This window comes from Periplaneta americana, chromosome 7, assembly GCF_040183065.1.
Source record: "Periplaneta americana isolate PAMFEO1 chromosome 7, P.americana_PAMFEO1_priV1, whole genome shotgun sequence".
NCBI lineage: Eukaryota > Metazoa > Arthropoda > Insecta > Blattodea > Blattidae > Periplaneta > Periplaneta americana.
This window is the reverse complement of record NC_091123.1, coordinates 178946406-178962025: the sequence shown is the minus strand read 5'-3', so window position 1 is coordinate 178962025 and position 15620 is coordinate 178946406. Positions and strand designations below refer to the sequence as shown.

Sequence of the window (15620 nt, the reverse complement as noted above, 5' to 3'; positions counted from 1 at the left end):
AGGTTATTTCACCTACTGTACGATATGATGAAGGCACTAGTACAATGTCTAATACTGACCCTGAAGGTTTTCAGATTGTAACTAAAAAGAAATTTAAGAAGCGTGAACCGAAAGTTGGTACTTGCACCAACACTAAATTAGAAATGGCCCCGGAGAGAATTAGGAGCAAAGCCTTATTTGTATCTAGATTTAGTTCAAATGTAAATAAGAACAATATTGAGGAACCACTCCTGAATCAACTGAAATTAAGGTCGCTTTCTGTTACTAAATTGAAAACTAAATTCCAGTCTTATTCTTCGTTTCACATCTCAGTGGATGAGAGGGACTTTGATTTAATAAATAATACTGATGTTTGGCCTGCTGGGTGTCTTATTGCACCCTTTTTTGGTAAATTGAAACCTGAGCAGCATTTTGCTCCTTCAGCAAATTCGGACGCTGCTGATTCAAGGGTTAATGCCTCTTAGTTTTATTTCTCTTAACTTTCAATGGGTAGTTCTAGTAATCAGCTTGAGATATTTTACCAAAATGTTCGCGGTCTTAATACCAAAGTTGATGAATTTTTTCAAAATGTAGTAAGTAATAATGATATCATTATCTCTCTCACTGAAACATGGTTATCAGAGTCAATTATTAATACAAATTTATTTCCTAATAATTATACTGTGTTTCGTGCAGATAGAATGTTTGAAGACACCAACAAGAAAAGAGGTGGTGGTGTCCTAACAGCGATTAACAACCAGTTACCTTTTCCAAGTAGGCGTTTTGACTTATAAATTATTAGTGAATGTGTTTGGGTTGAAATTAAAATGGCTGATGGTTTTAATTTGTTAATTGGAAACCATTATTTCCCTCCTGATACAAATCACAATCATTTAAAATCTTATCTTAATTTTCTTGAAAAAAATCTTGATACTCATAATTTTAGAACAGTAATTCTCGGTGATTTCAATACCCCGGGTATGGACTGGTCAACTGGTTTCAATCTTATTGATACTCATTATTACTCTAAAATTAAGTCTAAGGATTTATATTCCTCGACTTGCCTTCTTGGATTAAAACAAATTAACTCTACCATTACTAGTAAAAATCTTCTTGACTTGGTTTTTACTAATGTCAATAATACTACAGTTAAACTTACCGATCACTCTCTAGTTTTAGAGGATATTTATCATCCTTCTATCTCTATTCATATTGAAGTAAATTTATCGTTTCCGAAACACTGTCATATCAGTTCGTATTTAAATTATTCTCAAGCTAATTATCTGAATCTTTATTCTATTCTTTACAATTATGATTGGAACAGCATATATCAGACTACTGATGTAAACATTGCCGCAAATTCCTTGTCTCAAATTATAAACAATGCTATATCTCTTTGTGTCCCTGTCACCTTTGTTAAAAAATCGCACTATCCTAAATGGTTTTCAAACGAATTACGTCAGCTTATTAAGAAAAAAAATAAAGCTCATAAAAATTACAAAAAGTATAAAACTGATCATCATTATCAAATTTTCTCTAATTTTAGAAAACAAGTCAAAGCCATGATTAAATCCGATAAATTCAAATGGTTACAATCAATTGATGACAACCTAAAGCATGAACCAAATAAATTTTGGAAATATGTTGAAACGTTTCGAAAAACTAATAGCAATCCCACAGAATTAATAATAAATGGCGTCCACATCACAGACCAAAAAGAAATTGCAAACGCATTTGCTAGTCAATTTAAATCTGTTCAACAAAATTGTAATTCTAATTTCATTACTTATGATTCTAATATCACTGACTGTTTGCCCCTGCCTAAAATTACATCCGATTATGTAACTAAAGCCATTAAAAAGCTAAAGCCTAATAAATCTAAAGGTACAGATAGCATTCCTAACTTTATAATTAAGGGTTGCTCCAATATTCTCATACCCGTTTTAACTTTTTTATTCAATCTTAGTTTAAAAACAGGAATTTATCCTTCACTTTGGAAGGAAGCATCTATTATCCCAGTTTTTAAAAATGGTAATAAATACAGTGTTACTAATTATAGACCTATTTCTATCCTGAACAATTTTTCTAAAATTTTTGAAAAAATAATACACAAACATATTTCATTTTATGTTAAAAATAAGATCAATTCAGCCCAACATGGATTTACTAGAGGGAAATCTACTACTACTACTAATTTAGTTTCCTATCTGAATCTCATAATGCCCACAGTCGAAACTCAAGGTCAAATTGACTCAATTTATTTTGATTTTAGCAAAGCATTTGATGTTGTTCCTCACAAAATTTTATTAAATAAATTAAGTAATTTTGGTCTCTCCAATCAATATGTTAATTGGTTTGAAAATTATTTAACAGATAGACAATCTTGTGTTCGACTAGGTAATTCTCTCTCGGTTCCATTTAATAGTTTATGTGGCGTTCCTCAAGGATCTACATTGGGACCTCTCTTATTTTTATTATTTATAAATGATATAAGTAAAAGAATAAGTTCTAGCTGCCTTTTATTTGCGGATGATCTCAAAATCTTTCGTAAAATTAATAGTTTGGCTGATTGTCAAATTCTACAAAATGACATTAATTCAATTTCGCGATGGTCTGTTGAAAATGGAATGAAAATTAATCAATCCAAAACTTTAGCCATTTCCTTCTCACGGAAAACTACTTCCCTAAAATTTAATTATTCTCTTAGTAATGTCATAATTGCTAAGAAAAATAGTATTAGAGATCTTGGTGTCATACTTGATTCTAAATTATATTTCCATGATCATGTGCAATATATTTATACCCATTCATTAAGAATGCTTGGTCTAATTAGATCTATAACTTACTCTTTTTCTACTCCGATGTGTCTATTAATTTTATACTATACATTGGTTAGATCCAAGCTTGAATATGCATCTGTTGTATGGAACTCCATTACTTCCACTGACTGGGCTAAATTGGAGAATATTCAAAGAAAATTTATTTCCTTGTGTTCTTATAGATTTTTACCAAATTCCGATGACTATAAATATGAGATTAACTGTAAATATTTTAACTGCTGCAGTTTATTTGCCAGACGTCAAGATCTTGATTATTTATTTTTTTGTAAAGTCATTAAGGGTGATATTGATTGTGAATCATTCATAAGCAATATCAGTCTTCGTATTCCCGCTAAGGGTTTAAGATTTCATAACATTTTTTATAATAGAAATTCAAAATCTCTCTCCCCGATCTGCAGATGTATAAAATATGCTAATTTGCATGGATTAAGCTTGGATCCATTTAATGTGTAGTATACACCTTTTGAGTTTATCATGATATATCCTTATTTGTTATTATTGTTAGATATTGATATTTATTTTCTTGCATTTGGTCAAAGATTAGTGATGACTATTATATTGTTTGTATTTCATCTCACTGCCATTTTCTATCATTCATGCTCATCATCATTTGTTGTTTTGTTTTGTTTTGTATCGTGCTAAACAGTAATTGGCCTTGCGTTGTTGTTTTGCACGTTAATATTATAAATAAATAAATAAATAAATAAAAATTATTATTATTATTATTATTATTATTATTAATTTTTTGGTTTTCCGAGTGATTTCCAAGGAACTACGAATTAATATACCTTGGCTTACCATTAATATCATTATTATTACTATTATAATTATTATTATTATTATTATTATTAGGGCCTATTATTATTATTATTATTATTATTATTATTATTATTATTATTATTATTATTATTATTATTATTAACTCACGATTCAGTTTCCATCATCAAGGGCCATTTAAGAACATTAACATATCCTTAAAAGATAATGGAGAAAAAATGGGAGTATAAGGGTACAGTGCATCAGTTATTCATAGATTTCAAAAAGACATATGACTCGGTTAAGAGAGAAGTTTTATATGATATTCTTATTGAATTTGGTATTCCCAAGAAACTAGTTCGATTAATTAAAATGTGTCTCAGTGAAACGTACAGCAGAGTCCGTATAGGTCAATTTCTGTCAGATGCGTTTCCAATTCACTGTGGGCTAAAGCAAGGAGATGCACTATCACCTTTACTTTTAACTTTGCTCTAGAGTATGCCATTAGGAAAGTCCAGGATAACAGAGAGGGTTTGGAATTGAACGGATTACATCAGCTGCTTGTCTATGCGGATGACGTCAATATGTTAGGAGAAAATCCATAAACGATTAGGGAAAATACGGGAATTTTACTTGAAGCAAGTAAAGAGATAGGTTTGGAAGTAAATCCCGAAAAGACAAAGTATATGATTATGTATCGTAACCAGAATATTGTACGAAATGGAAATATAAAAATTGGAAATTTATCCTTTGTAGAGGTGGAAAAATTGAAATACCTGAGAGCAACAGTAACAAATATAAATGATACTCGGGAGGAAATTAAACGCAGATTAAATATGGGAAACGCCTGTTATTATTCGGTTGAGAAGCTTTTATCATCCAGTCTGTTGTCAAAAAATCTGAAAGTTAGAATTTATAAAACAGTTATATTACCGGTTGTTCTTTATGGTTGTGAAACTTGGACTCTCACTTTGAGAGAGGAACATAGGTTAAGGGTGTTTGAGAATAAGGTTCTCAGGAAAATATTTGGGGCTTAGAGGGATGAAGTTACAGGAGAATGGAGAAAGTTACACAACACAGAACTGCACGCATTGTATTCTTCACCTGACATAATTAGGAACATTAAATCCAGACGTTTGAGATGGCAGGGCATGTAGCACGTATGGGCGAATCCAGAAATGCATATAGAGTGTTAGTTAGGAGGCCGGAGGGAAAAATATCTTTGGGGAGGCCGAGACGTAGGTGGGAAGATAATATTAAAATTGATTTGAGGGAGGTGGAATATGATGATAGAGACTGGATTAATCTTGCTCAGGATAGGGACCAATGGCGGGCTTATGCGAGAACGGCAATGAACCTTCGGGTTCCTTAAAAGCCAGTAAGTAAGTAAGTAACATATTCTTAAATTTTATTCAAATCTATCTTAGTGCCTTACTGACCATTATGATTTTGTATTTTATTGCAGGTTACAAACAATTCATTTGCTAAACCAAGTTGCGATAAAGTGTAGCCGAGTTGGGATTATTGCATCCTTAAATTGAAAATAGTAGCCTATAACCTGCTTTTATATATTTTACAAAAAAAAAAAATGATCAAAATTTATTATCCATAAGCCTTGTTTTACAGTGTAGCCTGACCCCAGGTACTTTAGTGCATCTCTGAGAGTCTGTATGGTCGCTAATGAAATTTCACGATCGGCAGAGAAACATGGATCTAAACTGTAAACTCATTAAAACCTATACAGCACATTGCTAATTCTACGCTCAGTTTTGCCATTGATATAGGGCCAGGTATTTTATTACATAATGTTATATGGTTGTATATACGTGGGCAGTCATCCAATCTTTTACGTATAGTGTGTTTCACAAGTCCATACACTTCCGTTTAGTTTCGTTTCGTTTCGTTTCGTATTTCCGACAAAATGAAATTTGATTATGATGGGTTAGATCTTCATTTCGTAATATCTGTTATATTTAGTCACAAAACGGCATATGATATTATTATAATTCATATTATATTATTAGTAACTTTCGCACAAAACCAGCAACGTTTTTGTATTCAGGCGACCATGAATTCGTTTCCGAACTTCTAAAAACGTACCAGTTCACAAAATGTCTGTAAGCCTATAGTCCCGTCGCTCTAATTTCCGGCAGCCAATCACGTTGCAGGTCGGCTACATTTAAACGTGTGCGTCTTGTGATTCGCTGAGGAAGACGTTATTCATTTCTTAACCGCCATTTTGGCTCTTTCGTTGGCGTTCGCAGAAAGCACACGAAGACGTTACTTGCCGCTCAATTATTTGCTGAATTACAGTGCGTTTGATTTATTATCATAGGAGAAACGACATGATAATGTTTAACGGTGAGGCAAATAGATTCCTCGTATGGTAGCTCGGCAACGAAAGAACAAAACTGGCGAACGATACTACCTACCTAAACTTTATAGAGCCTTCACTTCCTAAGACATAAGCAAAGAGGAGGAGTCACGCCGGGAATAACAGCGTCGCGACTATAGTAACATCTTTGCACTTATTTTGTTCTCATTGAGAATTACAAGTCATCATAAGTAGGATCATACATATAAAATCTAATTCTGATCATTTTTACTAGAAAATTAATTGATGCTTATTTAAAAAAAAACACGAAATGCAATTTATTCGAGAACGGCAGAATTTTTTTCTCATTTTTGTGTCAAACAAATAATAATTGACATGGTACATAATAGTGGTTCTCAAATTGTGGAGTCCGTACCCTCGGTTGTACGCGGAAGTTTGGTAGGTGGCACTTGTTATTTGTAAAAATAACCGATCACTTACCTGAAAGTGCTCCACAGATGCTCGTCTGTCAAAATCCAGTAAGGCTTTCAGTTCTAGTATTCGTGATAGTCACGGTTGTTTTTTTTTTTTTTTTTTTTTTTTTTTGCTTATGTGTTTTCATATTCCCTCCCACTCCAAAAAATTGAGGTTATCTTAGTTTTAAATCCTTGTTGGGGGAAAATGATATTCGTCTCAATCCTTAAGTGGTGGCTGAGGTACAGGAACATTGCTCCGGATATCTGTTAAGTCTTTCACAATAAGAAATTTCAAAGAATTTGTGCAGGATCGCATTCTAGCATGACAACCTTAGTTCTTGAGACTCATAGGTGTTCCTCTGTATTTGTTTTAGAACTACGATAAAAGTCCTAGATCGAAAGTGTGAAAGCGTATGTTTGTAACAGCAGAAAAAAAAAAAAGATTCGAAATATAGCTATTGACTTCAGTGATCATATCTATAGGTAGCATTCTTAAGTGAAACAGAAATCTCCTAGCAAGACTTAGTTCAACAATATAATACACTGATGTTCAAAGTTATCTGACCTACGATTTTATGATCGTGTAAACGAACTTTTCAACCACGGGATAAGTCACAGTATAAAGAAGATACAGTAGAGACAACTCTTGTCGGCACCTTTGATGTTGTTGGTACTAAAATCAAGCTCAGGGAGGTCTAATTCTCAATGAATCCAACCATGTCGCTAGTATCGGCAGAGCTAACAGCTGATTTTAGTGATCAGCTGTTCAGACATGCTAAACCTTCAGATGGAACTTTGTATTAACTGTTGTAATTATTCCTTTGTTCTGTAGTGATATTTGTGTCTTATTATGTAGGGCTAATGAAAATTCATTTTTTCTTTTCAAAATACATATAAAATTGCAGTGTTCATGATTGAAGTAAAACATACTATTAGCGAAGTGCTTACGGTTTTATTCTGTTTCTTCATATCCATTGCATTTCGCCTTGAATCACAATATGTTGTAAAATACATATATCAGGGAAACATTTAATAAATAAACAAGAATTCGAGGTAACCTGTTATAATTAAAAATGTGTTCACTCTATATATATATGATGTAGGCTACTAATTGTAGGCCTAACTACCTAGGTGTACAAAGAGGGCCTAATAATCATCTACTGCAACTTTTATCACATAACTAAGTAATCCTTAAATCATTATGGAGTGCTGCACTTAGTGGACAATGCTTAACTGGCAACAGTTAAATCCCGGTAACTTCTTTCACTTTTCCTTTGCTGTAATAGGCTACGTTTGAATTACAATATTCTTACCTTCTTCCATTTTCCTAAAAAAAAAATATATATTGCAGTAACAACACATTTGAATTAACAAATTCTTACCTTCTTCCATTCTCGTAAAGGATTTTTTGTAGTCAGTAATACAAATTCTTAACTCCATTGCTAGACACAAGAGCCTACACCAAACCCTAATTACGTCTTATAATTGTGTAATGGTCGAACTCAGAAAATAATTCCCTTGCAAAATTGGCTTATTACTGTGGGAAAAAATCATTATGTATGTAAATTTTGACATTTTTTAACTCCATACGTATACTAATTACTTATCTCTATACAAGCCTCGAACCCAGGAAATAATGCATTCACGGAGTTCAAACTACGGCATGTTACTACACGGGCAAGGGTCATTGCTCATATGAATTTTTGTACCTTTTCAATTGCTCTTTCATAGCTAGATCCAAGAGCTAGCTGTACACCAATGTAATCGGATGCAGCCGAGGTTATGTTTTCTTTCACTTATTTAGAGACATTCTATTCAACCGATACAGTTAGAAATTTTAATGTGTATGTTAATTCCAATTTGGAAACCAAAATCAATATCAATGTACAAAATATTAGTCAGTAATAGGAATAATCATGTAGTCCTAAGTATAACGTTACTGGTGTGAAATAATATCCATCACTAATATAATGTTATTACCTAGTCAACAAAATTTTATTATATCCATTGTTGACGTAACTTCATCGAAACGAATGTCATGATCTATGTAGCTAATGAATCAATATTACGTTACCAGCATAAGCATCTACCAGTGACTTTAAAATTAGCGTCAATTAGTGAATATTTTCATGATGTTTACATACGGAAGTAATTATTATTATGATTATGTTGCCATTCCTTTGCCTCATGTCTTTCAAATTGTTAAAAGATGAGTAATAAATCTTTTCAGTTAATATTAAATTATGCCAGCCTGTCGTAGATGGAGATCCATCTGGTGGAGGTTCTAGACAATACACCCGGTTTCGTGACATGCGCACTCAGAATTTGTTCCCACGAAATGGGCTAGTTGACCTTACTGTATCTTCTTTATACTGTGGGATAAGTCAGAACCAAAGATATATAAAATTGACAAACTTTGAAAGATTTTCGCTAGTTCTCAATAAGTGGCATCATTATTGGGGAGATTAAAAAAGTGTCAGGGAAAATTATTATGTAGATTAAGCATAAATTATTCTCATAATTGACAATATCATCCGTTTCCAGCTAAATCCATTGTTGTTTCACAATCAGTAAAGGGGTATAGAAAATTGAATTCTCTGATGCGGGTATATTTACGTACGATTGTCAACACTGACTATTATCTTCGCCATCTATTCATAGAAGTAATAACTAAAGAATTCACACTTACACCAACAAATTATCGATCACTATCGATTAGCAGGGTCAGATATCTTTGAATGCCAGTGTACTATGCGTGTAGCGATATCGTAATTGCAATTTTAGGGATGTTAAATTTCGCTGTAAGTGCTGCTGTTAGGATAGTGTTTATTAAACAGTACATACATGGCAGTAACACGTTCCACGCGTTATAGTCGCCACCAATCAACAAACGGCTTCATGACGTTCTATAGCGAAACCAATACTGCTAACCTCTGCTTCACATTGCCGGATAAAGGTATAATCTAGGGCATAAAACAAAGGCCATCAAACTGGTTTTAAGAGCTTCGTTTATGGCGATGTGTTGCTCTGAGATTTATACAAAGGTGTAAATTATGTGTTTACAATATTGCATGCGTACGTAGGAGTGTTGCAGACTTTATTGCTGATGGAACTACGTACTCCAGACAGCTTAATCTATAAGACACTTGGATCGCATCACGTCATACAGACTACAAGCTAATCAGCTCGCTCTGTCGACCATTTTATGAACGTTATTACAACTGTTATTAAGTTCTACGGATACTTCCGTCTTTGACGGTCTTATTAATAAATTTTCTTTAATTTAACCTATTTTATATTTCAATTTGTATAATCATATTTTTGTAAAAGGCAAGGGTCCAAGAGATATGGTACTTTTAATAAAAAATCTTAAAACTAAAAAAAAAAAAATAATAATAAATAAAAAAATTAAAAAATAACAATAATAGTAATAATAATAATAATTTATATATATTTATATTTATTTAATGTGCTGTACAACAGCCAGTGGCCAATTACAGTTCAGCACAAATATAACAAAAACATAAAACAAAAATAATTATTACACATAAATATAATTACAATTAATTACAATAATGAAGATGAATGGATAACTAAGAATACTATGAGGTAATAATAATAATAATAATAATAATAATAATAATAATAATAATAATAATAATAATAATAATAATAATAATAATAATAAGTTTTATGGACCACTTATTTAAGCCATGTTATTGTTTGTATTACATTATTATATTATTCAATTCAATTTTGCCACATTTTATTTTGTTCATTTATGTTCTGTTCCAATCTATTCCATTCCTCCCTGTTCGATCGGTACTGGTATTGTGTTTCCGCCTAGCTTCTTCCCTGTATTTCTTTCATTTCCGTTTTATTATTACTTAGGCTACTTACTTACTTACTTACTTACTTACTTACTTACTTACTTACTTACTTACTTACTGGGATTTAAGGAACCCGGAGGTTCATTGCCGCCCTCACATAAGCCCGCCATTGGTCCCTATCCTGAGCAAAATTAATCCATTCTCCATCATCATATCCCACCTCCCTGAAGTCCATTTTAATATTATCCTCCCATCTACGTCTCGGCCTCCCTGAAGGTCTTTTTCCCTCCGGCTTCCCAACTAACACTCTATATGCATTTCTGGATTCGCCCATACGTACTACATGCCCTGGTCATCTCAAATGTCTGGATTTAATGTTCCTAATTATGTCAGGCGAAGAATACAATGCGTGCAGTTCTGTGTTGTGTAACTTTCTCCATTCTCCTGTAACTTCATCCCTCTTAGCCCCAGATATTTTCCTAAACACCTTATTCTCAAACACCCTATGTTCCTCTCTCAAAGCGAGAGTCCAAGTTTCACAACCATAAAGAACAACTGGTAATATAACTGTTTTATAATTTTTCCTTTGCTGTGGTCGTGCCAGAGAATCAGTCCCATTCCGAGGCTTATTTGAAGGATTCGTAACAAGCTGTTTTTTACGGTGATGGGTTGTGAGCCCTTCGCCCAACCCCCAAGCCGGAGGACCACCCCTCATCGGCTGTCCACGACTGCTTATTCAATATATTCACACCTACCCTCCATATCTGGAGGCCGTCTCCTCGATCCGCAACCTGAGGACGCGCCATGCCGTGGGTTTTATTATTAATTTATATTTTATGCTACCCGAATAGGCCTACTTTGTTCTGTTCCACTACACTTTATTCTTTTATAGTGTTCTTTTCTGTGCTTGATTATTTAACGACGTTGTATCAACTACTAAGTTATTTAGTAATTTGTGATAGCAAGATGGTATTTGGCGAGATGAGGCCAAGAATTCGCCATAGATTACTTGACATTGGCCTTATGGTTGGAGAAAACCTCTGAAAAAAACAAACATGTAATCAACCCAAGCGGGAATCGAACCCACGCCCGAGCGTAATTTTATATTTTAACATTAGATAAACAAAAATAATGTAATGACTTTTAATATGTATTTATTAATGTAACCTTCGACATAATTTCTACAGTAATGCAAAATAACATTGAAATCTAAATGTATGTTGATTTCAGGTACGAAGAAATTCACAGTGGGCAGCACTTGTCAATGTCCAGGGATCGTGACACGGTGATCCAGGGGCTGGTGCACCTCATCACACTGTTGCTGGTGGATCTGCAGAAGGGTCTGGACTTTTATAACAATCTGTTTGAAACGTAAGGAAAACAACTTTAATTTCTTAAAAAGCATTAAGCTACCTACTGCTAGTCAATAACTTCGGTAATTGTATTTTCAACATTAGTCACTTTGTTTTGTTGCTTTGTCCTTCTTACCACTAAGAAGAAGTTGTTGGCCCTCTTTATTTTTCGCTTTGGTCCAGATAATTACATCATTTGCAAACATACGTTTGTGGGTGCCTTCTGAAACTTTTAATCTATCTCTAGACCGATACCGGTAATTGTAAAACATGACACTAGGTTTTGTACCATTTCAAAGATTACGAGTAAAGCATTCAGCATATCGACTCTATCATCAGGAAAATCAAGTAAAGAAGAAAAGGCTTGCATCTTGTAAACACTTCATACTTCTTAAGTTATAAATATCTGAAATTGTTTTAATACCTGTTTCCACTTTTTTCGTAATCTATTATTTAAATAATAATAATAATAATAATAATAATAATAATAATAATAATAATAATAATAATAATAATAATAATACTTTATATCAGTGGTTGCCAAACACCACGAAATTGTGACGTAATAGAAATGCAACCCGCACACCACTATCGCAGGGAGAGGGATGCAGTGGGTATCTCCTCAGGTAATGCAGTGAATAACAGTGCAGAGACGGACTGTGGCCAAAAAACGAAAGCAATATAATATTCTTCTACTATTAACCATACACACTTTTTTCCATGTTAATTTTTCGTCCTCCTATTAATTATTTTTGTATTATTAATAAAATGAAATAAATTAATGTTCTTATTTACCATAGAAAGAGCGTGCACTTTACATCAGCAGATATTTGAAATTAGAAAAACGTACCAGACTGGTCACGAAGTTGTAAATTACACTACATACTTAAAAAAACGTTGAAGTATTTTACTCTGATTAAGACATAGAAGCCGATATTTTTTATTGTTTATTTATTAATGACATATTCAAAGTACACTCATACGTAGAAAAAAAACGTGGAAGTATTTTACACCGATTAAAACATAGAAGCCGATACTTTTTATTGTTCGTTTATTATTCAAGTTACAGGTAAGGACGTGGTAGTCTTCATAACAAGAAAAATAATGACAACGTACTTTGTTCTTTTATACTTCATTTAAAATTTTACAACAAATTAAGTATCTCATATTTTTGCCATCTGCACAAAAGAGATACTTTTCCTTCCATACTCCTTAAAATTAAGTTTTTACTTACTATCTGTTTTCGAAAAGACATCGAAACATACTATCCTACACACTTGTAACATTACATGCGTACGTCCGCTGCTGATAAATGTCTTTACTTATATCGAAGTGAAGGCTGTAAACAGAGGGTGGGGGTATGATGTCATGGTTACGCTTGAGTGGAGACAGGGGCATGGGTCGCGACACAGCTTTTGGCGATCACTGCTCTATATTAAACACAATGAGTATAGAGTGACCAGAGGCCTGTTTCTCAAAAATACTAGTTTAGTCGTTCACCAGTCACTAGTTACCAGAGTATATTTCACCAGCTCTAGTAGATTCTGTTTCTCAAACTATTTTACCAGTCTAGTAACTTGTGACAGTTTTTCACTAGTCACATGATCTGTTTCACTAGTCAGCTGATTGAGTTCATTTGTTTATAGCCATTGGTAGGTATTGTTATTTGAGGTTAGAAGGCTAAGTTGTTTGTGTTTTGGTTTTGATTTCTCTTTTCGGTTGAAATTCCATCAGTTGAAAGCAAATTAACTATACTCAATATGATTAATGAATCAAAGGATTATTATTTGGTGCTTTTTCAAGCATGTTAACAAAAAATGATGAAGTAAACGAATGGACAAAAAGTGTTGTAATGTGTGGGGCTATGGAACTGATACCTCAGAACAAAGATTATGCATACGTTAGGGACACTTACTGGCCCAACATTAAGAAAGTAATTTTGATAAGTACCAATTCAAGTTCACAGTATCGTAATATGAACATATGATGTAGCTAGTGGGTCTACTGCCGACATGAATGCCACTTATGACTTGATGAAAAATTCGCTAATTTTTTTTTTCAATTTTATATTTGATCTATTCATAAATTATTGTCGTTTTATATTTAATTTGTAGGCTAAAGTTGACAATGCCAGAAGAACTGGCAGTGGAGGAGGAAAGCCAGTAAAAATTACCGCAGTTGATGAATTGGTATTATATTATTAGGAAAAAATTCTGCAAGTGTTGCTGGTCTAGGACAGAAAGACTAGACGGCATTGGAAAATAAACAACATCCCGATTTGTAGAGCAATTTGTATTTGAAGCTTTGCTGATAATGCAAGACTTCTATTTTTTTGTCTTGTTATGGCAGGTCCCACTATATTTAACAACTTTTCAAGCTTTTCAGTACTTTACCTAAACCGTTCATTATATTTAAACAATGCTCCCGTAAAGGAATAATAATTGTTCTTTCTCGATATAGTTTTAGCTCTTCTCACAACTTCTTCATCACTTCATTTGGAATCACCAAACCAGATATTAAAAGAAAATAACTACAATATTTTGTTTTATCTGAGAAAGGTTGTCACTGGTAACTGATAATGTAGAAATCATCAGTCTTTGGAGTCTTTTAGGAATATTCTGTTGAATACTAGTGTAATCACTAGATTAGCATTTTGAGAAACAGAATCACTTATGAACTGGTGAAATCGACCAGTATTACTAGTCTGTGAACTGGTAACTACTACTTTACCCTTGTAGTTTCTAGAAACACAGACTTGTACAATAAACTAATATTACTAGTGTACAGACTAGTATTACTAGTCCATGAGTTTTGAGAAACAGGCCCCTGACGTCCTCTTTTGTCCAGACATGTCCTCCTTTTTGGTCTTTGTCCGGAGTCTTGGTAGATTTTTAAAAATCAAGAAATGTCCTCCTTTTCATAACTTGTAGATATGCTTGATATTATTAAACTGTCTGATTTGACGTCTTTTTCAAGTAATTGTCCTATAGATGGCAGCAGCTTCCACGAACTATACTCTTTGCCAATGATCGTAAATCTCTTTGCTTACAAAGTTATTAAATTCACAATTTGTGCGGTATTTTGATAATAATTATAGTTCCCTTGGCTTCCATATGTAGTTAACTGTAAAATCATTTTATATTATTAAGTTTTATCATGAGTATGCTGTAATAAAATATGTAGATATTGACATAATTTCAAGTATAATATAGGTCTAAGCCTAAATCTGAATAGATATTTTCTGTGCTCTTTAATAATTATAGTTCCCTTGACTTTCATATGTAGCTAACTGTAAAATCAATATTTTTAAGTTTTATCATAATTATTTTGTAATATTAACATACTTTTAAGTATGATATAAACCTAAATCTGTACCGGTACTGCAAATATGTTTTAAGAAAATAGATATTGACGTAATTTATAATATAATATAGGCTTAAGCCTAATTCTAAGTACCAGTACATATTTTTTGTCCTCTTTTTTCGAACAATGTCCTCCTTTTTTAAGTTTTTTGTCCTCTTTTCTATCGATTGAATCTGGTCATCATAATATTGTGGGTATTGGTAGAATTATGATAATGGTGAGGGAAAACGGGAAAATCTCTTTGTACCCGCTTTGTCATCCACAGATTTCTCCATGACCCTAATAGAGATCGAACCTGGGTCGCCACAGTGGAATGCATCTTTAATTTAGGAATGGCATGATACTTAAATCCGATCTTGGATTTTGTTACAATATCAATACACTGATGTTAAAAGCAACAACGATTTTTTCTATTAAATCATTTCTCCTACAAATATTAACTTTCTGTCTGATTACAGCACAAACGGAGTACCATACTTCAGTGTTGTATACAAACAGTTGGAAAAGATGGTAAGTATTACAGTTTACAGTTTTGTTATTTTCAGTAGCTACGTAGTTTAAATTATCCTCTCATTTAGTAAAATATGTGTGACATTTTAAGTTACTACATAAAATTGTATCTCTTTATATAATTATGTTAAATACTAGTAGCAATAAATATAAATTTCTTTATTATACCTACAGTACAATACATTAATGACAGGTTCAAA

General features: G+C 32.9%; 1 protein-coding gene across 2 annotated transcripts in view; it reads left to right on the top strand.

Moving 5' to 3' along the window:
* Window positions 1-15620, top strand: part of unc-13-4A (BAI1 associated protein 3) — a 758033-nt gene that overhangs the window by 691362 nt on the left and 51051 nt on the right. For both annotated transcript variants that reach the window (XM_069831997.1, XM_069831998.1), the window contains exons 13-14: window positions 11426-11566; window positions 15369-15420. In XM_069831997.1, the coding sequence (XP_069688098.1) occupies window positions 11426-11566; window positions 15369-15420 (193 nt within the window). The remainder of the gene's footprint in view (window positions 1-11425; window positions 11567-15368; window positions 15421-15620) is intronic.